Below are 26,438 nucleotides of genomic sequence, written 5' to 3'. Positions count from 1 at the left end.
TCCGTACCCCCAGGGTTTGGAGAAAGAGTGTCCTTATCCAGATCAGCAGACCCTCTCCCTCCGACAACACACACGTGCAAAGGACACTCACACCTCCCTGCCCCCAAATCATAATTTTCAGAACTTTGAAACCAAAAACGCATTTGCTGGCGAATGTGTATGTGCCATCGAATCTAATACACACCTTAATTTTCGCAACGTAATTTGGCCAAAAAAGGTGAGCATTAGATTTGAGTAAATACAGTATGTGGGTCTCTCACTCTCTCTGTGCTGGATTTGATCTTTGCAAAGAGACCTGTGAGGTAGATTAGGCTAAGGGAGTGAATAGCCTGCGGTAAGAGATTATAAAATTATACCTGGCATGGAGAAAGTGGATAGAGAAAAGTGTTTCTCCCTAACACTAGAACTTGTGGAGCTGAGTTTTTGAAGACTTAGGGCAGATAAAGGAAAGTACTTCTGTGTGCAGCACATAGTTAAACTATGGAACTTGCTCCCCGAGGAGGAAGTGATGACAACCAACCTGGATGGCTTTAAAAAAAGATTGCACAATAGCACTAATACGCCCAGGAACCTTACCAAAATGCTGGAAAGGATGCACCTCCACAGGCATATACCTCCACATGTGGTGGGAGTGCCCCAAAATCCAACTATTCTGGACAACAGCCATACGAGAAATATGTAAAATAACTAAGCAAGTATTAGACATCATGCCAGAATGGGCCCTACTAAACATATTCCAAGACAACAATGCCCATTTACACCACAAAGCACTCATAACCCACCTACTTTCAGCAGCCAGAAACACCATAACCAGACACTGGAGAGACCTGTCAGGAGTAAGCATGGACCAATGGTACCAAATAGTATGGGAAACAAATTCATGGAGGAGAAGACTATGAACGACTGCCAGCCATGATGTGCTCTGCCTCCACAACTTCAAGAGGGGAGAGAACTCTCTCTGGTGCTCATGTTCTGCTCCACAGGTGTCTGGTTGGCCACTGTGAGAACAGGATACAGGACTAAATGGGCTATCAGCCTGACCCAGTAGGCCCTTCTTATGCTCATGAGCATCATGGCTGAGTGAGAACCTTCTGTGGAGGGATGTGCTAACATGTGAAGAGGTTTCAATCTCCTGTAGCATAGACAAAACATTCTGCGTCTACACAATTAAAGACAGCTGCCCGGTCAGTGCTGCTACCGGCCCAAGTCCTTTGGATGCACCAGTTTATCAAAACACAGAAAGGAACCTGAATTCACTCTCCATTTGTCCAAGTAATAAGGGTTCACAGGCCTGGGAAACAGAGCCAGTGTTTCCCTCTTTCCAAAGAATGCGGTTTCTGCTGTTTCATACAGGGTTTTATCTGTGGTTTAACATAACATGTTCTGTACATATTCAAAACTGCTTTGGAGCAGTCAACCATTTTCATTCAATAAAACCAACAGATGCAGTTTGTAGGGTCTCACGGTGCCCACATTTTCCTCTCACATTTCCACCTTAAAGGGCACACATTGGCGCCACCAGGCAAAGGGCACACCTGCCGTCACCTTACAGGCATTAACAGCTGACGCCACCATTTAAGGCCTGAGGTGGTGAGACTAGGCCCCAAAAGCACCAGGCAGCAGTTCAGGTGGACCTGTAACAAAATCAGGGATATCCGGGGGGCGGGGGGGAGAACCCTTCCTCAATGTTCAGCTTGTATTTAAAATGGTAATAAATAAATAAATAAAATGACTGTATAGAAATTACTAGCAAGTTTAACGAAAGAAAGGGAAGGGGGGGGGGAGAGAAGAAAAGGAGGAAAGGAAAAATCATGTTCCGCTTGCACTGAAAAACATCAGCCTCTAGCTCAGGAGTGGAGAACCCACAGCCTTTCAGATCTTGTCGGAGTTGATTCCCAAAATCTCTAACCTCTGGCTGTGCGGGAATCCAGCAACATTTGGAAGGCCCCAGCCCTGCTAGCTGCAAAGATATAAAGGGAAGTGGGAAGACCTTGTTCTAACCAACTGCTCCCTAAATAGAAACACAGAGTAATAACTTTTTAAGCGACCTATATTTATAATCCAGCTGTTCTGCAATGATTCCTTGCCCACTTAGACCACAGGAGTTTTGGCCATGAGCCTGCAAAGATGTCAAGTTATGTACAAACTTTGTAATCCAGGTGTATATTTTTATTATTTGGAATAATTATAGTATTTATTTATTTCTTAAGATTCATACACTGCTTGATTGCGAAAAACAACAACCCTCAAAGCAATTTACAAAAGGATAAAACAAGAAAACAGAGACGAATTCACAGCCATACTTTAAAACATCTGAAGGTTGAAATACGTAATAATAATAATAATAAATCTTTATTGCGGCCCAAAGACCCATAGAATAATTTCAGAACAAAATACAGTTAAGACAGCCAACCACAAAAGAGAGAGAAACTGAGGCGGTCATTTTGTTTTGTCTCAGGCTTGATGATCTTTATTTCTTTGGATTTCTGAAAGAAACTTTGATGGTTGAAATACTTAATCAGATTAAGAATTACCTCAACTTTCTAAGCATCTGGGTAGGCTTGTCTATACAGGAATGTTTCTAGCAGGTGCCCCAAGACACCTTCCCACAATAAAAACCACATTCAGGTCTGGCATCAAGAACAGGGATGCCCTTGAAGGGCCAGGATGATCCAGATGGCATTTCCTGCCCTCATCCTGATAACGCCCTTTGGGTTTCACTAACAAGGCCGCAGCTCCCACTGCAGGAGGACCTGCACAGTCTCTTAAACTGCAAATCCTGCAAATCCAGCCACTGCATGATCACACAAGCATAGCTGGGAAAGCAAGGAAAACCCAACACAGCACTGGTCTGCTGCCTTACAAAATACAGTGGTACCTCGGGTTAAGAACTTAATTCATTCTGGAGGCCTGTTCTTAACCTGAAACTGTTCTTAACCTGAATCACCATTTTAGCTAATGGGGCCTCCTGCTGCAGCACGATTTCTGTTCTCATCCTGAAGCAAAGTTCTTAACCTGAAGCACTATTTCTGGGTTAGCGGAGTCTGTAACCTGAGGCGTATGTAACCCGAGGTACCACTGTATCTCCTTTCTGACATTATTTTCTTTTAAAGGAAAAAGTTGCTATGCTGCAGTTTGCATGGCTGCCAGTAGGTGGCCAGTAGGCCACATGAACAGTGGTGTGAAAACGGTTGGGGGAGGGAATTATTGTGTTTGTTATTATGTCATGCATTTTAGTGTTTTTCTGCTCTAAGCCACACTCTGATCCTCAAATGAAGGGTGGTATGTACATTTAATAAATAATAACAACAGTCTGCAGAGTGAGTGAGCCAAGCAGGCAGGCAGGCAGGCTAGAAGAACAAGCAAGCAAATGGCCCAGATTGGCCTTCCCTTTTCTTTTCTTTTCTTTTCTTTTCTTTTCTTTTCATTCATAAGATTCATATACTGCTTGATTGAGTTGTGTGTTTTGTTTTTTTGGTTTACAAAAAGATAAAACAAAAAAAATTGAGAAGAATTCACAGCCATACTTTAAAACAGACATGTCCAAAGTCCGTTTTGGGGGCCTAATCTGTCCCGCCGGCTGGTTTTCTCCAGCCCCTGTGGCAGTTTATTTATTGGGGACAAATCCTTAAAACTTTGGCCAGCCCTCACGCATGTTCACTTCATCAAATCTGGCCCTCTTTGAAAAAAGTTTGGGTACCCCTGCTTTAAAACATCCCAAAGTTGAAATACAGGTTAAGAATTACCTCCGCTTTCTAGCCATCTGGGCAGGCTTGTCGAAACAAAAATGTTTTAAGCAGGCACCAAAAAGAGTACAGTGAAGGTATCTGCTCAATCTCAATATGCAGGGAGTTCCAAAGTGTAGATGCTGCCACACTGAACAACCAAGTTCTTACAGCCCATTCTGCCGACTGAAGCGGTTGAGTGGCTACATGTGGGGTAAGGCGATATTGAAGGCAAATAAGTCCCAAGTTGCTAAGGGCTTCCCATGTTGCGCAGGTTGTCACACCCTTGGCTCGGTTATGGAGCATGCACACACAACAGGGGCATAGAAAGGCTGGGATTTGAGCAAGTGGGTGGCCCAGGTGGCCGAGAGAGCAAAGGTACAGCTTGTCCGGAGGGGCAAGTGACCGGGCAGCCAGGTGGTCAGCCCATGAAGGCCTTCCCAAGCTCCCCGTGGTTGCCACTGCTGCCACAGGCTCTCTGCCCGTGATCTACTGCCATTTCAAACCTCCTTCTGTCAAGCAGCAGTGTGGAGACGAAGACCCCTTCCTCTTCATTCCCCTCTCCTCGGTGTGCAGTGCCAACAGCAGGGGGGTCACAGAATGGGGGTGAGCCGTTGGGGAAGTTTTAGGCAAACTTTCGGGGTATGGGGTGGCAATCAACGTGAGCAGGGATGGAAACCCTTAGTAAATATACAATATGGAACTTAGTTTGCTGTGCTCCCCAAAACTCTGAAGCGGTAAAGGTAAAGGGACCCCTGACCATTAGGTCCAGTCGTGACCGACTCTGGGATTGCGCTGCTCATCTCGCTTTACTGGCCGAGGGAGCCGGCATACAGCTTCCGGGTCATGTGGCCAGCAGGACTAAGCTGCTTCTGGCAAACCAGAGCAGTGCACGGAAACACTGTTTACCTTCCCGCCGGAGCGGTACCTATTTATATACAGTGGTACCTCGGGTTACATACGCTTCAGGTTACATACGCTTCAGGTTACACACTCCACTAAGCCAGAAATAGTGCTTCAGGTTAATAACTTTGCTTCAGGATAAGAACAGAAATCGGGCTCCGGCGGTGCGGCGGCAGCAGGAGGTCCCATTAGCTAAAGTGATGCTTCAGGTTAAGAAGAGTTTCAGGTTAAGTACGGACCTCCGGAACGAATTAAGTACTTAACCTGAGGTATCACTGTACTTGCACTTTGACGTGCTTTCGAACTGCTAGGTTGGCAGGAGCAGGGACCGAGCAACGGGAGCTCACTCCGTCGCAGGGATTCAAACTGCTGACCTTCTGATCAGCAAGCCCTAGGCTCTGTGGTTTAACCCACAGAATCACCCATGTCCCTTAGGCTGAAGCTGAGGAACACTTTATTTCTCAGTAAAAATTGGGGGCAAGGTTCACACTTACACCTGGAAAAGTTTGCTTTTCACGTGACTCGAGAGGAAGAGCCATTTCAGATAACGCTCAATAGCAGCTTAACTCAGGGATGGAGAACCAATGACCCTCCAACACGCAGCAGCCCCATCCAGGATGACCAACAGTCAGCAATGATGGGCGGTGGAGTCCAACTACACTAGGAGGGGGCCACAGCTTCCACACTCCTCAATTAGCATTATGGGTAGCAAGCTGGGCACTCACCCTCCCCTCCTGCGGGGCTCTTCAAGACTAACCAGAATCCCCTGGTAGGTTTAGCTCAGGGATGGCTATTCTGTGGCTCTCCAGATATTGTTCGGCTACAATTTCCATCATCCCCAACCACTGGCCCGGCTGGAAGGCCCCAAGTTGCCCACTCAGGTTTTAGGCTCTAGTTAGGAAGCAAGACAAAATTGTAAGCATGCTTATAAGCATGTTTATTTTTCATTAAACAGTATATAAATCCTGCTATGTAAACAAAAACAATCTTACATTAACAAGCATTCCTCAAGTCCGGATGTAATGGGGAGCTCCAGCTACTTTGAAATTGAAAGTGCAAGTTTATCTCCTCCTCTTGTATGCAAAAGAAGGGAGGGGAGTGCAAACTGCAAGGCTTTCCACAGCCTCTACATGTAAAGCTAAGCCATGAGAAGTGACTGATGTGATCAGGCTTGATATAGATGTTCCACCCCCAGCAGAGGCCGACTGGTACTGAAGAGAAAGACAGTGGTACCAAAACACAGACATCCACCTTCTCTGTGCCCTGAGGCCACCAGGTTTGCAGACACTTTTTCACTCATTTGTTTTCCCCCAACAACACAGTGGCAGTTGTCCCATAATCTGGGGGATCCTTGCCTTTCACGGGAAGCAAGTCACTCACTGCCTGTTCGAAGCAATTCACAACAATATTCAAAACATCAATGTAAGGAAGGAGGAGATGGGGGAAAGAAGAATCATCCTCAAAAGAGTTAATGGAACAGATCCATTTCATTCTCCAGCTCCTTCTCAAGCATCATCTCTGAACTGGTACAGCAGATGGAACAATCGCTAACTTCATCCCCAGCACAGAACTTTGCAGTTCGCAGCCAAAATCAACATCTGCACTGGATGGCACCATCTGTGTTTGCAAAAACCACCATGACTTTTCATTTCTCTTTTGCTTTTTTGCTGGTCTGCTTTCCATTTGAGAAAACTGGACCATGGAAATGTAGAGAGGTAGAAGGTGACCTCTACCATATGTGGTGGTCGTGTTGCAAAGTGAGAGGCTTTTGGGAATTGGTTTATAATGAACTTAAAAAAATCTTGAAATATACATTTCCCAAAAAGCCAGAAGCTTTTTTGTTAGGAATGGTCGGTAAAGAAATTAAAAAAGAAGACAAGATCTTGTTTCTATATGCTATGACAGCTGCAAGAATTATGTTAGCACAAAATTGGAAATTAGAAGTAATACCCAACATAAGTGATTGGCAGGTTAAAATGATAAATTATGCTGAGCTTGATAGAATATCAGGAAGATTAAGGGACCAAGACGAACAGAAATTTCATGATAATTGGAAGAAATATTTAATGTATATGGAATCTAAATCTCAGGTGACACTGGCGGGGTTGAAATAACTCTAACAGCGGGAAAGGCCTATGTAAAAGAGTTAAAAAGTACGTGACTATATAATTTATTCGATACTTACCAAAGGAGTGGAGGGAAGTCCAAGGCTCAGTTGAGACTAACTCAGTTATGTATTTTATTTATGATTTGTGAAGTGGATATAATTTGTATAAGGTATGTGGTGGATATTTTGTTTATGTTTTTCCTGTATATATGTGCAAATATGAATAAAAAATTATTTTAAAAAAAGAGAGAGAAAATTGGACCAGCATTCGATTTAGATTTAGCAAAAAGCACACAGAACTACAGGCACACACGATTAGCAAGGCTTCTTGTATGCTTCAGTTCCTTGGAAATGCAGACCAAAGCACAGAACATGAGCTTCCTGAGAATCTAAGCTTTCTTTAAAACAATGCCACACTGCCCACATTTCTAGCTTTTGTAGTTATGAAAGTGGTGCAGCTGAAATCTCAAAAACTGAACGAGATTCCTATAGCGGCTTCAAAGTGTGACCTGGCCCCATGCTCCTCAAAGACAGAATAAATAATACTAAATAATAAACTTTGCTAAGATATTCTGCTTGCCCAGCTCCTATCTAAGGTTACAACCGTAGCCAGAGGCCCTTCTGATTGGCCAGTACCTCTCAAACATATTGGCAGGTGTGCCCAGACACTCTGCCATCACCAAATCCCTTGGGGCATCGTAAAATATAAATAAAACAGCATTTTAAAAGCCAATAATTATTCCAGAATCACCAAATGCGTAATCACTCTTCTAACTGCATAGAACTGTAGAGTTGGAAAGCATCTTAAGGGTCATCTAGTCCCCTGCTATGCAGTTCTGCGTACTTTTCGGGGTGAGGAGGTAACGCTCTTCACCACATCACAATAAAAAAGGCAGGGTGGGAGGCAGGCTGAGGCATCACGGGCACCTGGGAAACACCTCAGGGGTGCCACTCTGCCCTCAGGTCCCACATTGGTGACCTCAAACTGACCGCAACCAAACTTTGTGCTGGGCTAGTCTTTTCACCGGTGATGCCTTGCACCTCTGCAAACAGCTCTTGGGGTCCCTTGGAACCCTGTCCTGCCTGTGTTCCATCACTGACACAGAGAACATTCAAACATGCAATCCCCGCCTTGCGTCCCAAAATAATTCCAGCCCAACAAGAGCCACACCACATAATTCTGCTGGTACGTAGCTCGGTTCAAATTTCATCCGAAGCCGAAGCTTCGCACCAGCAGGAGATTCCACAGGGAGTGGTTCATAATGAAGTGAAATCAACTTACTTTTTTACTTTTGGATACTTCATCTCTGAAATGGTATTGGTGGCGTCTGTCTGTCTCTCCTTCAGATGCCGAGGCCACATGTTATCCACCCAGTCGACCAAGTCTACCTAAAAGGGCATCCAAAGGAACCAGTTAAGTCAGGAAATGTTGGAGAAAGATCTCAGAGCAAGGAAAGGATACTGGCAGAGCGATGTGTGTGCAGGCAGAAAAAGAAACCAAAACTCTGCGACCCCAAGCAAACCACATTCAGCAACACACAACGCTGAATTCGGCCAGAAATGTGAATACAAAGATTACATTCCTCTCACAGTTACTGTACGGTTCCATGGTTTTCTGAGGCTGGCTTAGATCTCACAATGTCACATTTGTACACAACAACTTGTGCACCGTTCTCAGGATTTTGTTAGGGCAAACATTTTTTATTTATTTAGGGGACATGAAATGTTGGGACATAATAATAATAATAATAATAATAATAATAATAATAATAATAATAATAATAATAATTTATTTATATCCCACACTCCCCAGCCAAAGCCAGGCTCAGAACAGCTAACAACAATAAAAGTAACAGCATTCTAAAATCAATTCATTTTAAAATCAGTTCAAAATCAAATTAATGGCAACCATTGGGCTAGAGTTCTGTGAGGATTACCAAAGGAGGGGGTCAGACTGTGCCTTGGCCAAAGGCCTGGTGGAACAGCTCTGTCTTGCAGGCCCTGTGGAAAGATGTCAAGTCCCGCAGGGCCCTAGTCTCTTTTGGAGTGTGAATTTGCAAGACTGTGCACAGATGTTTGGGGAGTCTTAGAACTAAGTTCCCATTGACTGGTATCAAGCAGACTAGGTGGATGTGCACATCATCAAGCAGGCCATGCCTGCGCTGGATCACACCACAGGTCCCCCCGGGTTCAGCAATCCATCAGCAACAATTGACAGGGCGTAGGAAGACATCAAACAGGGAGGCAGCCATAAAGTCTCATAAGAAGAGCCCAGCTAGATTGGACTCAAATGTCCTTCTAGGCTTGCATCCTGCTTCCCCCAGTGACCAATTAGATGCTCCATGAAGACCACAGTCCTCTCCCACCATCAATCCCAGCAAGTAGTATTCAGTTACCCAGGCATGAAGGTTCTACTGCAGCCATTATGATTCTCCACTGATCCATAGAAATAGCTGCTCTTTCTCAATGGAGAAACCTTTACAAGCATGAAACAAATCCTGGTGCAGGGAAGGGAAGGCATTAAAAGTTCCACTAATCCAGTTATCAGCCACTACAGGTTCCAATCCTAGCAATTACCCCTAACAGCCATCGACAGGACAGTCCCCTGTGAATTTATCCAATAGCCAAGTGGCTGTTTGCAAGCCTGCAACTAGCAGCCACAACAAAATCATGGGACGATGAACTGTGTTAAGTCGATTATGCACCGTGTGGTGCATGGAGAAATAATTTCCTTGGTCCTGTGTCTACTGCCAATCAGTTCCATTGGAAAATCCCTAAGAATAAGGCAGGATAGAACTAAAAGAGGAAGACGAGAGACAGGGCACATAGCCGCTGCTTACCTACTCCAGAGTAGCCCTGTTAACATGAAGCATAGAAGCATAGAAACATACACGCCAAGAGAGCACGGCGAGGTCAGTCAATAAAAATAAGTTTTAATGGAGGAAATCAATCAATCAAACCTGTATATATTTGCATATGATTAGAATAATCATTTCAAGGGAAGAGGAAAACAGAAACATGCATATGTTTAAGTGGATCCCTGTCATTACTGATCGTTGTAAGCTACTCAAGCTTTTTGGGTGAAGAACAGGGTAAAATGCTTTTGAGAAATTAATAAAAGCTATCTTATAATCACATAATAAAATAATAATTTTATAAAAAATTCCTCTTCAGACAGGATGGAGAGGTTGGGAACGCCTCTTCTAAGAGGGCCCCTGCCATCTGCAATTGTTACATTAAAATTATATATTAAATATAAACTTCTTTTAAAAATGTGTTTCCCAATTAATTGAGGGTGCCTTTTAGTCATTAATTTTAACTGATTAATCTAACGGATTACAATCACTAGCCCTACTACAGATCACTCCATGGTGTGACCATATTTGAAGTCCTGTGTACCGTTCTGGTCGCATCAACTCAAAAAGGATATTGTTGAGTTGGAAAATAAGTTCAGGAAACTGCAAGCAAAATGATCCGGGGGGGGGGGGGAGTGAGTCCCCTGCAAGGAAAGGCTGCAACTCTGGGGCCTTTTCAGTTTGGAGAAAACTAAGTTGGGAGTAAGACGCAGCATGACAAAAGTTTCTAAAATGGAGAAAGTGGACAGGGAAGAGCTTTCCTCTTCTCTCATAACACTAAAACTCCTGAGCACCCAAACACAACTGGAGGCTGGAAGATTCAGGAGAGGTTACTAAGTCCATTTTTACACAGCAGACAGTCACACAATGGAACTCCCTGCTGCAGGAGGCAGTGATAGCGGCCAAGTTGGATACCTTTAAAAGAGGAATAGACAAGCTCATGGGTAGGCAAACTAAGGCCTGGGGGCTGGATCTGGCCCAATCGCCTTCTAAATCTGGCCTGCGGACAGTCTGGGAATATGCGTGTTTTTATATAAATTGAATGTGTCCTTTTATTTAAAATGCATCTCTGGGTTATTTGTGGGGCATAGGAATTCGTTCCCCCCCCCCCAAAAAAATACAGTCTGGCCCCCCGCCTGAAAAAGTTTGCTGATCCCTGGACAAGCTCATGGCAGAGAGGGCTATCGATGGCTACTAGATATGGCTTTGCTTTATTATGACTATTGTAATTTTATTTATATTCCGCCTTTTCCCCCCAACAGGGACTCAAGGCAGCTTACAGATATTAAAAATAAGAACAGCTGAAAACACAGGGGAAAAAACAATTAGACAAACAGGTAGATGGATAGATAATCTAAAACATAATTACAGTAGTAATTAATTATTATTATTATCATTATCATTATTATTAATTTTTTAAAAACCAGCAAGCCACCAGCTCCCTCCTGAAAAGCAGTCAGTTCCCAAAAAGGAGAGAGCCATTCTAACTTCTCTAGGGAGGCAGTTCCAAAGTCTGGGCTATTGTTCTATATTTATTTATATGTGCTCTGACTTCCGAATACCAGTTGCTGGAAACCATGGGAAGGCAAGAGTTGCTCTTGCTCTCACAATCTGCTTACTGGTTTCCCACCAGCATTCGGTGGGCCAATGTAAGAACAGGATGCTGGACTAGAAGGGCCACAGGGTCAGATCCAACAGGTTCTTCTGTTGTGTTCACTGAACAAACACACACACGTGATGCTTTCAGGATAGGACTTTTGGGCAGATGCCCATTGACTGGCTCAGCAGGACCAACAGGAAGACCCCCAAAATACAGCAGGGCAGGCTCACCACATTGCAGAGTAAGTGAAGCAACGTACACTGACATCTAAAAAGGAGGACCAGAGTAAGACCACTAAGACTAGGGGATAATCTAGGAATGGGGCACCTTTGGCACTCCAGATGTTGGGGGTTCCCCAACTTCCATCAGCCCCAGTCAGAATGGCCAATGGTCAGGGAAGATGTGACCCAACAACACCTAAAGCAGCCTTTCTCAACCTGTAGGTCCCCAGATGTTGTTGGACTACAACTCCCATCACCCCTAGCTAGCAAGGCCAGAGCTCAGAGATGATGGGAGTTGTAGTCCAAAAACGTCTGGACCCACAGGTTGAGAACCGCTGACTTAGAGGGTCAGGTTACTCCCTGGTCTCAAAGGACCGAACTGCCCCAATGTCGGCACCCAAATACCCTAAGCACAATAACCAACCAAAGAGGTCTCAGCTTACCACATTGGGGCGCTTGACGATGTTTGCCAGCTTCGTGTGGCTGAACTCGAGGCTGATCACGTTGTACAACTTCTTGCGTTCCGCCTCCGGGGTTTCGTAATATCGCACAAACTGGGACATGCTCATCTCTGTGCCCTTTTGTGTGTTGACGTCCATTACATCCACAATCCGACGGCTCCCTGTAAGATGATTTTGGACATGTGGAAAGGGTGAGGAGAAAGACAACAAAGTTTTTATTCCCTGCACGATGTTTAAAATAACTACACCAAGTCTCGAAAACCTTAACACAAGGAGACAAACTATGGTTTCAGGAGATAAACTATGATAAACGAACCACGACGGTTACATTACGAATCCACAGTTGGGAGGCAGCGACGCTTCTGAATACCAGTTGCTTGAAACCACAGGAAAGGAGGGAACTCTTGTGCTCAAATCCTGCTTTGTTTCCCTGTTTCCCATGGGCATCTGGTTGGCCACTGTGAGAACAGGATGCTGGACTGAATGAGCCACTGGCCTGATCCAGCACAGCTCTTCTTATGTTCTTATACAGAAAGCTGATAAATAGGGCCACCTCCTTGCTCCTTAACTGCCTTTCCAGGAGCCTATTCAGATGATATCCCCCACTTTGAAGCAAACCACCAAAAAGTAGGTTTTATTTTGCAGTAGCAGGGAGACCCCATGTTCAAATAAACATACACTGTCCCCCAATCCCTTGTCTCTGCAGTGAGGGACAAGAAGAGGAGGAAGGGGAGGAGCAGAGGGGAGAGTCAGAGGTCAATTCCCAGTCTTACCCCAGGTACAATCCTGGGGCAGGTGGGAAGCATCTTCTCAACTGGTCCTGTTTATTGCAGGAAAAGCAAAAGAGAGGTAAAAAATAAGTAGAATGCAGATTTGCACCCAACGAATGGTATTAAAGAACATGGGTAAACAGATCAATCAAAGGAGGTTGGGACATTATTCTTCAGGGGAAGAACCCCAAGATGATAAGAGTGAATTTTATTGCTTCAGATTAAAATTCTATTATAAAAAAAAAGGAAGGGGGTGGAATCTTCCCTTCCATAAAGAAGAAATTCCCTGCAAGCAGAAATTTAGCACAGCAGGAAGAAATGTTTCAGCACACCACACCCCTTGCTATGCTAACTTTCTATGTACTTAAAAAAATTGGGCTTTGTTTTTTATTTTAAAAAAAAACTTGCAGGGAAGCATGCTGATACGCTATCTTCCACTTTCAGTCTGTAGTATCGTTTTATCCACCTCACTCAACCAGGCCTTAGACCAGACGTTCCATGACCTATCTAGCAGGTTGCTAGATATAAAACTGGTATATTAATTTAAAAGCCCAACTTGCCAACAAATGAAGGAGGCAGCCCATAATCGCTCTGCGTGAATCATTCAGGCCACACTTCCCTCTAACCAGCTTGGATGGATATTTCTCTGCAACTTTTGGTGGTTATTCTCTGCTGGATGACTCAGTCACTCCCAACACCGTAACACAGCAGCAAGAGACTTGTCAGAAGACTGTCTCTGCATGATTGTGAAGCCATTTGTTTATTATAAGCCATTTTAGCTCCAAGGAGCTCAGGGCGATGTACATAGTTCTCTCCCTCCTCTTTTATCCTCACAACAACCCTGTGAGGTGTGCTAGGCTGAGAGTCATTGACTGGCCCAAGGTCACCCAGCAAGCTTCATGGCTGAGTATGGATTTGAAACCTGGTTTCCCAGGTTCTAGTCCTGCACTCTAACCACTAAACAACACAGCTACACTTCCTTGGTGTAAGGAAACGGCCTTATACCCAAGCCAGACCATGGTCCGCCTAGCTCAGAATTTTGTGCACTGACTAGCAGGGGCTCTCCAGGGTTTCAGACAGGTGCATTTAGCAGCTCTGCGAGGAGATATTGGGCCCAACTCTGCACTTTCTGCATAAGATGTGACTGCAAGAGAAATAGCCAAGTGAGCCACAGATTGAGCAGAATTTACCTAGCTGCAAAAGGAAAGTTCCCAGCTAGTTCTTGGAACAAGTCGTTGCTCCAGGTCTGCCTCCATCCAATATGATCAGTGATTCATGCAAAAGCATTGGGAGTTTGAGGGAGCAAAGGAAAATTCATCCTCCTACACATGCTAAAAATAAGCTTCTAGTGAATGAGTGAACCTGAGCCTCCACTTTTAATTCAGGGGGAGACAATATGTGCCTCGGCTATCAACAGTTTGAGGAATCTGGCCATAGATCATAGGTAGGCAAACTAAGGCCCGGGGGCCGGATCCGGCCCAGTCGCCTTCTAAATCCAGCCTGCGGACGGTCCGGGAATCAGTGTCTTTTTACATGAGTAGAATGTGTGCTTTTATTTAAAAGGCATCTCTGGGTTATTTGTGGGGCATAGGAATTCGTTCATTCCCCCCCTCCCAAAAAAAAATATAGTCCGGCCCCCCACAAGGTCTGAGGGACAGTGGACCGGCCCCCTGCTGGAAAAGTTTGCTGACCCCTGCCATAATGCACAAGCCCAAAACTGAAGTTCTTTGCCTTGGCAAACACCTTCGAGATAAGTGCTTTTCACTCGAGTCAGGAAGTTGACCAGAAGTTGACCAGCTGATCAGAACCATTTTTGGAAAATGACATGCCCTCTCTTTGCCCTTCTGATCCAGGTGACAGCACTGGGTCAAGTAATCAGCCATGGACGTGAGACGAGAGCCCTGCTGGATGAGGGCAATGGCCACCTAGTCCAGCATCCTAGACTCACAGCGGCCAACCAGATGGCTGGGAGAAGCCCACAAGAGCAGCACCCTCCTGTGTTTTCCAGCAACAGTATTCAAAAGCACAGCTATCATGGCAAGGAGCCTTCAACAGCCCTCTTTTAAAGCTATTTAGGCTGGTGGCCATCCCTGCCTCCTGCACGTTCATAGTTTTAACTGTAAAACATAGTTTAATGCATGAAATGTATTTAGTATTAATGTGAGCAAAAAAGCACAAGCAATTGTCAATGAAAAACAAGGGGACACTTCACAAGTATACAGGAGTGTGCCCAAAGCACACACCTATTTCATCACAAACACCATTAGCTAAGACTCACCACTGGGCATGAAACACTATGACAATATTGAGGCACATAACCTCATTGGGCACATCAATGGCCTGGACCATGCACAACACTAAGCCGTGATTTGTTTAGGGCAAAGGGTGGTTTGTTTCCATGCCCAGGAGACTAACCATCGTTTGTCCAGCCACTGCCCCTGGAAAGCAAACCAATCTTCGGAGAAACCAACTTCCGCTTCTTTGATCGTCTGTGAGGCTATTTGTGGTTTCTTAAATAAGCCAGTTTAGCCACAGGGTAGCCAACATGGTGCTCTTCCAGATGGTGTGGGCTAAAAGTCCTACCCCTTCTACCCCCTAGCCATGCTGGCCGGGCTTGATGTAAGTTGCATTCCAACATCTGGAATGCGTCACGTCAGCCACTCCTGGCTTCATGTTCTAACTGTGAATGCAGCCACAATATGTCCTGCCTGCACACCAGAAGCACAATTAGCTGCAGCTCGCTAGCAACCATGCAACACCATGACGTCTTTGAACATGTCAATAGACCCTTAATCCATAAAATGCAAGGCAGCCAAAACACAGTAATGTAACGTTAAGCATTTTTGTGTCGGTTAATCCCAGCTACCAAGATATTAGAAGCCAGAGCAATGAGTGTCAGGGGCCTGGCTAACTTGTGATAGCATTGGGATTCTTCTGCTGAAATGTACTACTAGGGATTAGGCAGGTATCTTGGGTAGAGCTGGAGATGAAGTCTACAGAATCAGCCCCAAAGCAAGATGAGGAAGAGGCATCAACTGCTGGGCAGATGAGCTTTGGGGAGACAACAGAGGGCTCAAACCAGGGTGCTGGGGCCAGCGTGTCACTATGCTACTGGCTTGATCTCAACTGCAGATAAACAAAGAATGCCACGCCAACCTCCAGCCCAGCAAGGATCTGGTGACACAACCAACCAACAGCATCCTTTGCAGATCTGTTTCCAGGTGTCAGAAAGGAAGGCCGTAGCTTGGGAAAGATCTGTAGCCTGCATGGGAGCTGAATCTCCATCAGGTGCCGATCCACACAGGCATTTACATGTGTGCTGCTCCCTCCTCCCCAGTAGCCTCATGGGCAGCTAGTCGGGAAAGATGCTCTGAAGCTCCTGCCACCGTCTCTGCTGCTGCTGTGGCCCTGTGAGAGGTGAGGGCATCTGAAAGAAATCCAGCACCCCAGGCTGTGGGGACCTCTAGTCCCAGGGCAAGGATGCCCAGCTCCGATGGCTCCTCAGGGTCAAGCCCTGCAATGCTGATTCAGTTCTTCCCTTTGAGCAATGTGCTGCTCAGGAGGAGAGCAGCCTGCTTCTTCGCCTCCCTGCGGAAACAGTTGCTGGCCCCATTTCTCAAGTTAAGTGCAGTTTGTGCAAACTACTGGGTTTGGAGGAAACTGCAAACCATGCTTTGGCAGTAGCTCAGGAAAGAAGGCATTCCACTGCTGAAAGCAAGGGGAGGAACAGGAGGAGACAGAATGCAAGCCTGAGGCTCACAAGGCCAACCCATTTTGGGGAGGGGGTAGTGTGTCCCAGGTCCTGCTCTCTCTCAGAAATGGGGCAACAGCATGACCTGATAACCCTTAAGCAGTGTCTTCTCCCCACACCCCCAGAATTCATTGCAGTTCAAGGTGTCAAATGCTCTGGGTTCTGCAGCCAAATCGACATGGAAGCATTTCCTGATGGGACTGAAAACCACAATGGGAGCAATAATAAGCACGTTATACCAGGAGAATCCACTTCCATTATTTCAGCAGTAAGCAAGTCTCCTCCTTCATGCAAAAAGCCCCAGAAGACAAGGGCCCACAGAGCAGTTCACACAGGAAAGACTTTGAAGGGCAAAAAGCTGAAATCCTAGTTACTAGGTTTAGAAAATGATTCAGCAGCCTAAGGCTTCACAGCTCCCTGCACATCAGGCAAGTGGATCAGGCTCACAATGGCAAGAGAAGCTTGCCAGGGCTCTGATTGTGGCATCAGGGGAGAGGAAAGGAAAAAGGAGTGGGCATCTTTTTCCCCCAAAGGACAAGAGAAAACCGTTAAACTTCCCTTTAAAAGGAAAGAGACAATTACTCTAGCTTGTTAAATCCAAGTGGTGCCATTAACTCCTTGCTGCGGCCCAGAGATGGAAAGGCTTCTAGCTAATAAACTTGATCCTAAAAGCCAGGAAGAGAGACCACACGCATGAGACCTCACAGTCATTCAGGCATCCTTCAAAGGGCTGCAGGTAGCTCAGATCTTCAAGATCACCCTCCCTCTCGCCCAGACCCGCCCTGCAAGGTTGCTGTGAGGCTAAAAGGAAGTAATGCATGCATTTTTCTCTGCAAAAAAACAGCGGCACAAGGAATTGAAACACTTGCACCCCACCCAGCGGTCCTATGCTAAGGATTTTGTTCTATTTCCCTTTGCTTTGATGTTAAAAAGTACGCCACGTCTACATTTATTATGTTGGCTCAGGCTGGTGGATTAGATGCAATCTTCACACACACACAAAACCTCTGACCTAACACTAAAAATGGGCACTGACAGGGGCCACATTTCACAGAGTGCCAAGCACATATCTGTGTGCCCCACACCTGCTGCTGAGGGTCCCAAAAGGTCATTTGCCACGTACAAATGTTGTCAGCCATTCTCTGCCAGTGATGTTTGTCCTGCAAGCAAGCAGATAGGGCAACAGCTTGGTCACTGAGGAGGCAGGCGAGGATCGGGACCTTTAGAGAGCCAGATGGGATCCTATCGGCTCCATTTGTGACCAAAGTCTGCCAGGCCAGAAGCTGCAATGCCACCCTTTCACCACCAGCGGTGGGGGCACTGCAGCTTGGCAAAATCAAGCCAGCCATTCCCTCCTGCTCTTGTCCCAGGTTTAACCTAGTTCAAGAGAAACTCAACTTACATAAACCATAGAATCATAGGATGAAAGTTGGGAAGGTCTCCGAGGGTCATCTAGTCCAACCCCCTGCAATTGCAGGAATCTCAGCTAAAGCATCCCTGACCAATGGCCATCTAAACTTTGCTTTAAAACCGCCAAGGAAGAAGAGTCCACAACCTTCCAAGGGAGTCTGTTCCATAAAGCCACTCTTCTCCCAGCCGAGCATGTGCTCCCACAGTGCAGCAGCACTAGCGACATTATGCTGTGATATATAACTGTGCTTACAACAGCCAAGTGCATAACAGAACACTGGATCTCAGCTTTCTATCTTTCAGGAATGTTTCGTTTTCAAAGCAAGTTTTCAGCCCAAATGGTTAAACAGATAGGCTTGAAGGTATCTGGATGGTATCTGGCAATATCCAGAAGCCTAAGCTGGCAAGAAAGAATCATAGAATCATAGAATCGGAAGAGACCACAAGGGCCATCGAGTCCAACCCCCTGCCAAGCAGGAAACACCATCAGAGCACTCCTGCCATATGGTTGTCAAGCCTCTGCTTAAAGACCTCCAAAGAAGGAGACTCCACCACACTCCTTGGCAGCAAATTCCACTGTCGAACAGCTCTTACTGTCAGGAAGTTCTTCCTAATGTTTAGGTGGAATCTTCTTTCTTGTAGTTTGGATCCATTGCTCCGTGTCCGCTTCTCTGGAGCAGCAGAAAACAACCTTTCTCCCTCCTCTATGTGACATCCTTTTATATATTTGAACATGGCTATCATATCACCCCTTAACCTCCTCTTCTCCAGGCTAAACATGCCCAGCTCCCTTAGCTGTTCCTCATAAGGCATCGTTTCCAGGCCTTTGACCATTTTGGTTGCCCTCCTCTGGACACGTTCCAGTTTGTCAGTGTCCTTCTTGAACTGTGGTGCCCAGAACTGGACACAGTACTCCAGGTGAGGTCTGACCAGAGCAGAATACAGTGGCACTATTACTTCCCTTGATCTAGATGCTATACTCCTATTGATGCAGCCCAGAATTGCATTGGCTTTTTTAGCTGCCGCGTCACACTGTTGGCTCATGTCTAGTTTGTGGTCAACAAGAAAAAGTACAATGGACGCTCGGGTTGCGAAATTGATCTGTGTGGGAGGCACATTTGCAACCCGCAGTGCATGCGCAGGTTGCAATTCGGCACTTCTGCGCATAGCGCGATTTAGTGGTTCTGCACATGCGCCAAAACCCAGAATTAACCTGTTCTGGTACTTCCAGGTTTCGGCGCGTCAGTAACCCAAAAACGCGCAACCTGAAGCGTCTGTAACCCGAGGTATGACTGTTCTCTGTGGTATATCTTCTGTATATCTACATGGCTAGCAGAAGAATAAATTATGTACAATTCAGCAGTTGTATACAAATATGCATCATTTATACGGATTAGTGTTCAATATATCCTTTGCAACTTCTTTTAGCAACTTTCTGCATAATGAATCCAGCAAGGCCTTTATACGTTTAAGAAGTTTACAGTGCAATGCTATATCTTTAAAAGAAAAGACACACACATGAACAAAACAGCGATTCAGCAACAGATCCCCATCTGACACCAACCCCACCTGGGAAGAACTCACCTCCTTACAGTATGAAAAAAACTGTGAGATTACATGTGCCCTCTAGCTAAGTGGTGGGTGTCTCATTTCTGGCCTAGGAAAAAACACTTAATGTCGTGGCTAACAAGTGTTTGACTTTCATTTGGATCAATAAAATCCTTATTCTGTATGTATTAGGCAGAAATCCTGGGCACTGCAGACTTCTAGGACATAGCTGCCTTTGGTCTTTGTGTTGTCCTGCAAATGGACCGCCTTTATCCTTAGCAAAATAGTTGTGCCTACTGCTTCAATCAGTCTTCACCAACCTGGTGTCCTCTGGGTGTTTTGGACAACGCCCACCTGCCCCAGGCAATGTGGCCTAGTGGGGAAAGCCATGGTAGGGACAACAGGCTTGTGAGCACTGTGTCTCTGGTCGCCCACAGTAAATAAAAGTTTGCGCCAAGTGACACTACAGGAAAACTTTTGTAACAGAAAGAGATATTATCCTCCTCACCCCAAACCCAAACCCTTTCAGGCTATTATGAGGCACAAGAATGCTAAGATGTGACCTGAGGATCAAGGCAAGTATTTCAAGGAAGCCCACAAGAAAGGCATGAAAGCAACCATAGTTGTGTCTCCAGAATCTAATACTCAGATACACTACCTTTGAATATGGAGGCTTAATTTAACACAGGTAGGGATAGGTTTTCCCAGTAGTGATGTATGGAAGTGAGAGCTGGACCATAAAGAAGGCTGATCGCCGAAGAATTGATGCTTTTGAATTATGGTGCTAGAGGAGACTCTTGAGAGTCCCATGGACTGCAAGAAGATCCAACCGATCCATTCTGAAGGAAATCAGCCCTGAGTGCTCACTGGAAGGACAGAACCTGAAGCTGAGGCTCCAAGACTTTGGCCACCTCATGAGAAGAGAAGGCTCCCTGGAAAAGACCCTGATGTTGGGAAAGATTGAGGGCACAAGAAGAAGGGGACGACAGAGGACGAGATGGTTGGACAGTGTTCTTGAAGCTACCAGCGTGAGTTTGACCAAACTGCGGGAGGCAGTGGAAGACAGGAGTGCCTGGCGTGCTCTGGTCCAGGGGGTCACGAAGAGTCAGACACAACTAAACGACTAAACAACAAAGGGATAGGTAGACAACGGAGTCACATAGGTTATTTGTTGGTACACTAGGCAAATACAGTTGTGTGAACTAGTCATTTTTGTACAGTTTATACAAGGAATATGTGGGCATCTGAATACTTTTGGACACAGTCTTCAACAGAGGTAATTTCTCTTTCTCTCTCCCCAACCCCCAAAGCACGAAAAGCGGCGTATCTAAACCAAACTCACCAACTAGCAGCTTGACATCTCGTACAGTGAAATCTGGGTCCGGCATCCTGAAATCAACAAAGGAAGGAGGGGATCAATTTGAATTCAGGGAGGTAAACACAGACAAGAGGAAATTTACACAAGAACTGCCATCTTGGGCTGCCCCACTCTCCCTCAGCGCTGCAACCTGCCTTCTGATCATGGCTGGCTACACGCCACACAAAAGCTCCCAATGAGGGTGTTAAGAATTCTTCAAATCAGATGCTCAGGCAGGTATATAATCTCTGAGCATGGCAGCTACGCTTCTGGGTATTGGGGTTGCAGATCAATGGTCCATTTATTGTTTTCTTTTCTCAAAAGCCATTTTAGGCTACTGGACCTCACCGTACCTGTGGCAGTGAGCTCCACAGGCCAACCCAGGGTTGTAAAAATGAGCTTTGCCCATTTTAAACGTAGCCATTTCAGGGATGAGAAGAACAACTTGGTGGCTGGGATATGTCAGAAAAAGCTACCGTATTTTTCGCCCTATAGGACGCACCATCCCATAAGGCGCACCTAGTTTTTTTGGGGGGGGGGAAATAAAGAGAAAAAAATTATTTCCCCCCCAGGCTTCCCCCGACCCCAGCCCCCAAACAGGCAGCTCTCTGCAAGCCGTGGGAGCGCTCCCGCTGCTTGCTGAGAGGTGCGCGAAGCCTGGACGCACTGAGCTGAGCGCGCGCAGGCTTCAGCATGCAGGCAACTCTCCGCAAGCAGCGGGAGCCCAGCACTGGGCTCCCGCTGCTTGCGGAGAGGTGTGCGAAGCCTGGAGAGCGTGAGGGGTCGGTGCGCACCGACCACTCTCGCTCTCCAGGCTTCAGTGAAAGCCTGCATTCGCCCCATAGGACGCACACACATTTCCCCTTCATTTTTGGAGGGGGAAAAGTGCGTCCTATAGGTCGAAAAATACGGTAATGGTGGATTCTGCCCCCCACCCCAAACTCATAATAATACTGTGTATACACGTCACCACTGTTTAGAGCATTTGAAGGATGTTACAGACACTAACTTAGTTCTCCTACTGCAGACCTGTTAAGTAGGTCAGCACTGGTTTCCCCCATATTAGACTGAAGATTTGGGGGCCAGGTTTTGTGTAGCCTACCTACTTTACAGATGGCACAACCAGGATTTGAATGTTAAAACATTCCTTGTTCACAGCTGAGGCACTTCAGTGCCTACTACTAGGCTTATGAGGCCAGCAGCAGTTATTTGCTTAGTAAGGGGGACCCATGAAACTCCAGCTCTTGTTGGAAGAACAGCTCCTGTCTTCCCTGTCCACTGCCAATGCTGGGTTGTGCTAATGGGAGCTCAAGTCTGATGACACCTTGAGGGCAATTCCATTTCATGAGAATGAAAGTGTTCCCAAGGCAAGAGAAGTGGTACTTTAAAAAGGGATGCCACACCATCTGAAAAACCCTTCTCTGTCTTGTTTCTAGAAGACCTGACTCAGGTTTTGCAGACTCTCCAAAGGACTCAAACTCCAAAACGTAGCCAGCCCCTCTATTTTGGGATTTGCTTCCTTTGGATATCCCCCAAAAGCCTGGCCTTGTGTGCCCTTGTGTGTATGTTTCATTCAGAAAGGCCACCGACGGCCTTTATTCCCCACCCCAGGCCCTTGAGACGGGGCAAGCTACGCATCCAGAGGTATATTGAAACAGAGGTATATTGTTAAACATTAGGAGTACTGTCTTACTTAATTCCCAGTCCATCCTTACTTCGGAAGATGAGGGGGACTCTAAGTGCTTCTCGCTGCACATACTCAAAAGTGAAATCTGGTTGGAGGAAAAATACGAGAGAGGGGAAAAGACATGAGAGAGCAACAAAAGATCCATCTAGCCCAGGTTCCAAAAGGCTTCCAGGAAGTCAACAACCAAAGCATGAAGACAACTTGGGCCCTACCTGCACAATACCGTTAAAGCACTATGACATCACTTTTTAACAGTCAGCACTTCCACACACACCCCATAGATCCTGGGAACTATAGTTTACTAAGGGTGTTAAGAGTTCCCCTCGCAGAGCTTCAGTTCCTGGAGTGGCTTAACCAGTGCTTTTTTTCTAAACACATGTTTAGGCGCACTCTCATTTTCCTACTTATATTAAAATACAACCCCTCAATTAGTCCAAACTTAAGATTCACAAAATGTTTAGGGGTATGCGTCCCCCTGCAAAAAAATCACTGGTATAAAATAATATGATAGTGCTTTAAATGTTTAGTGCAGATGGAGCCTTGTTGACTACACCTTCCACCTTCCTTCTAAGCTGAAGACAGTTCTTCCTCCCCCTCCATTGTATCCTCACAACCACCCTGTGAGGTGGGTTAGGCTGGTTCACACATAATGCTATTTTTTTATTATTATTTATCCTATCAGCTTATCAAACTAGTGTTATGTGTGAAGCTTGCCCAGGGGTTTTTTTCTGGTGCATCTATTGCCAACAAACCACTATTTGAGGCCATATTTTGCTGGTATGCATATTTGTGGCATGGGAAAACTGGAATCCATGAAAGTTTCACTAACATATAATTAGAAAACATCTATACAGAGTATGGGATAAATATAAAAACTTGCTGGAAAAGAAAACACCAATGTGGCTCTCACCAGTAGAAGCCGTAGCGGTGGGGGGAAAAGAACATGGAAGAGGACTGGGCAACTTAAAGGGAGTTGTTAATAGAGAAGGAAAGGGAGAGTAAACTAACTTTTTTGGAAGAAATAAGTGGATTATTAACAAGTTGGCTACAATATCATCAACTAAATGAGACTTTTAAGATTGATTAAAAAATTGGCTTTACAACTCAAACCTCACAATTAGAAAAAGACCTGCTAAAGAAAAGCCAAAAGGTAATGTCTAAAATGTATAAATTATTATTAGAATGGGAAACAAAGGTTTAAATGGTTAAATCATCAATGATACACTTGGCAATGGATATAGGCTATAATATTGATATGGCAGCGTGGGAAAGATTTTGGAAAGGAGATTTAAAATTTACAGCATGCTACACGTTAAAAGAAAACTACATGAAGATGATGTATAGATGGTATTTGACGCCTACCAAGCTGGCAAAAATGTGTAAGTCTAAATCCAATATACTGGTATGTTGGAAATGTAAAAAGAGAGGGAGTACTTTTTTCATGTGTGGTGGTCCTCTAAGGTGCAAAAGCCTTCTGGGAAATTATTTATAATGAATTGAAAAAAATGTTTAAAATAACTTTTGTTTGAAAACCAGCAGCTTTCCTTTTAGGTATACTTGGTGCCGAAAGATCAGAAAAATCTATTTATGTATGTACCCTGGCTGCCTGAATGATATATGCACAAAACTGGAAAGAGGAACTTACCCCAAAAAGAGATGACTGGCAACTAAAATTGATGGAATATGCAAAGATGATTAAACTTACCAGAAGATTAAGAGAACAGGATGATAAACTCTTTGTAGCAAAATGGGGGGAATTTATTGAATATATGAAAACAAACTGTAAACAACTGAAAACATTAGCAGGAATGATACAGTATAAACAAGAGGAGTAAAGACACTAAGGGAATTAAAAAGGATAAATGGGTAAAAAGGATAAATTAAGATATGCAGTAAGAATTTGATAGAAAAATAAGAAACTGCGGAAGAGCAGGGAGGAAAGTCACAGAAAACTATACTGGATTTGTGTGTGATTTATATTTATTGTTGAATATTCTAAAATGGAAAAATGGGGAATTTGGAATTGGCACCTATTCCATCTTACTGATGAACTTATGAAACAAAAAAAATTCCACTGAAAAACACTATGATTTTTTTTTACATATAGATTTACATATTATAATAACTGAGTTAAATGGGCCTTACATTGTAGGAGCCATTTCATGAAAAGAGGAAAAAAGATTCACAAAAGGATTGCTTGGGAGAGTGGATTGCTTGGGAGAGTGGCAAAAAATTATATAAAGAACTAAGAACTGGACCGTAAATTGCTTGTATAACACTTAACCCAAACAGGTACCCCAAGCCTGAACACCAAGGCCAACCCTGCAGCCTCCTGGGGGAAAGAAACTAGTTGCTACTAGCATCCTCCAAACCCAGTTCAGGATGCATGCACAAGACCTCCGAATTGAAGAGGAACGTGCACCTGGGAGGCCCAAGGTCCCCCGACAGGCAGGAGGGAGCAGGCTGGGTGCAAGAGCCTTGCTGCTTCCACTGCAAGAGGGGCAGGCCAGGTCAACTCCGCCATCCGCTGTGGACATATCCGGGCGGGGAGGCTGCGGCTGGGGTAGAAATCGGTGGTGCAAAATCATTTCACTTCCTTTCAAAAACCTCTCTCTCTTTATTTCCATGCACTGCCTTTTCAAGCTGCCATCGGCATGTCAAGGGACGCGCGCCCCGCGAAGCGCACGTCTGCAGCAGGTTCGCTTCCCGGCCGGGCTCCCCTGGCGCGAGTCACCCAGCCGTTGCCTCTTCTTCTCCCAGCCCGCTCTCCTCCTCCCCTCTTGCTCCTCGTCACCGGATCCCCTAGAATAGGGGATGCTGGCGGGAAATACGAACTTCAGCAGGCAATTTGCACGTGGGCCAAGAAGCCGTCGGGGGTTTCCGCCGGGCAGGTAGGGAAACCCCTTCCCCGCCCCCCGACGCGCACAGGCGGCGCGCCCGGGTCTCCCAAGCCGGCGCTCGGGCCCAGGCCTTGGAGAGGCGCCCCGGCTTACCTTTCCCCTCCATGGGTCGCACGAAGTCTCCGCGGTACATTTTGCTCCTCAGTTTCTCCTCCAGGTTGAAGCCGCGGATGCTGACGATCTCCTCCACGTCGGAGAGGTCGTCGTCCTCGTCGTACAGCCTCCTGCCGATCGATCGCTGCAGGACGGGGAAGGTGGTGGTGGTGAGAACACAACACATACACGTGTGCGTCGGTGCATACGCGTGCAAAACGTGTAGAGGTAGCGCTTCGTTTGAAGGGCGGCCGGGAGCGAAACATACTCTCTGTGTGCGGTCTGGGCAAACAGACCAGAAGTTCGGTCGTCGCAGGAGCCACACGTAGACACAAAAATAAATATACAAAAATAAGGTCCTACGCGCAAATCAGCGTGGAGGGGAAAGGATGGGCCCAGAGGGCTTGCAGCGTGCAAGTGAGAAGATGGCTTTTGCAGCGCATTGCTCATGGGGACGGGAACAGCCCAGTTTTCAAAATGCAAGCAAAATGTATTCTGCAACTGGAGCGCGGTCTAGCCCTCAACCCCGTTTGAGGATTCCTAACCCTAAATTAACAGGGGACGCGTGTGCGTGTGAACGGTACTCAGTCGTGAATGTTGCAAGTCGGTAGTCCAGCCTGAAGGCCTGAAGACTCCCCCCGTGGCCAGGGCTGGGCTGAGACGTCAGGTGAGAAAGGGCCAGGTGGGCACATCTCACCCGGCAAGGCAAGCGGGGGGCGCAGAAGCAAACTGCCCATTCAAACGAGCAACAAGGAAAGCCAGCCATGTGGGGGTGAGTTTATTAGGCAGCCCGCTCCGCCCACGATGGCGGGGTTTTCTTGCCCGTACGTTGGAAACGAAAAAGCAGCAACTCTTTCGCAGGAAGAAACGCAAAACAGGCAAGCCCGGGCGCACATTTACATAATCCAACTGTTTCCCTAGTCACACCGGAAGCCAGCCTCTTAAAAAACACATTGCATTATGTAACATGGGATTTATGGGCTAGAGCCCCCCCCCGACTTTTGCAAACCCCCCACAATACACCCCCGTTTCTTCAAAACCTAGCGTGGC

At 45.9% G+C, this 26,438-nt stretch overlaps 1 protein-coding gene across 3 annotated transcripts in view; it reads right to left on the bottom strand.

Moving 5' to 3' along the window:
• KDM2B (lysine demethylase 2B) overlaps positions 1 to 26,438 on the bottom strand; it is an 87,457-nt gene that overhangs the window by 60,191 nt on the left and 828 nt on the right. The window contains exons 2-6 of one of the 3 annotated variants that reach the window (XM_053370203.1): positions 25,389 to 25,533; positions 22,402 to 22,480; positions 20,694 to 20,740; positions 11,855 to 12,033; positions 8,018 to 8,124 (exon numbers count right to left, since the gene is read on the bottom strand). In XM_053370203.1, the coding sequence (XP_053226178.1) occupies positions 8,018 to 8,124; positions 11,855 to 12,033; positions 20,694 to 20,740; positions 22,402 to 22,480; positions 25,389 to 25,533 (557 nt within the window). Of the gene's footprint in view, positions 1 to 8,017; positions 8,125 to 11,854; positions 12,034 to 20,693; positions 20,741 to 22,401; positions 22,481 to 24,540; positions 24,605 to 25,388; positions 25,534 to 26,438 lie in introns of those variants that run through there. The other 2 variants (XM_053370204.1, XM_053370205.1) reach the window with 2 other exon arrangements.

The sequence above is a fragment of the Podarcis raffonei genome, chromosome 16 (genome assembly GCF_027172205.1).
Source record: "Podarcis raffonei isolate rPodRaf1 chromosome 16, rPodRaf1.pri, whole genome shotgun sequence".
In the NCBI taxonomy this organism is placed as follows: Eukaryota; Metazoa; Chordata; class Lepidosauria; order Squamata; family Lacertidae; genus Podarcis; species Podarcis raffonei.
This window is presented reverse-complemented; position numbering and strand designations above follow the sequence as displayed.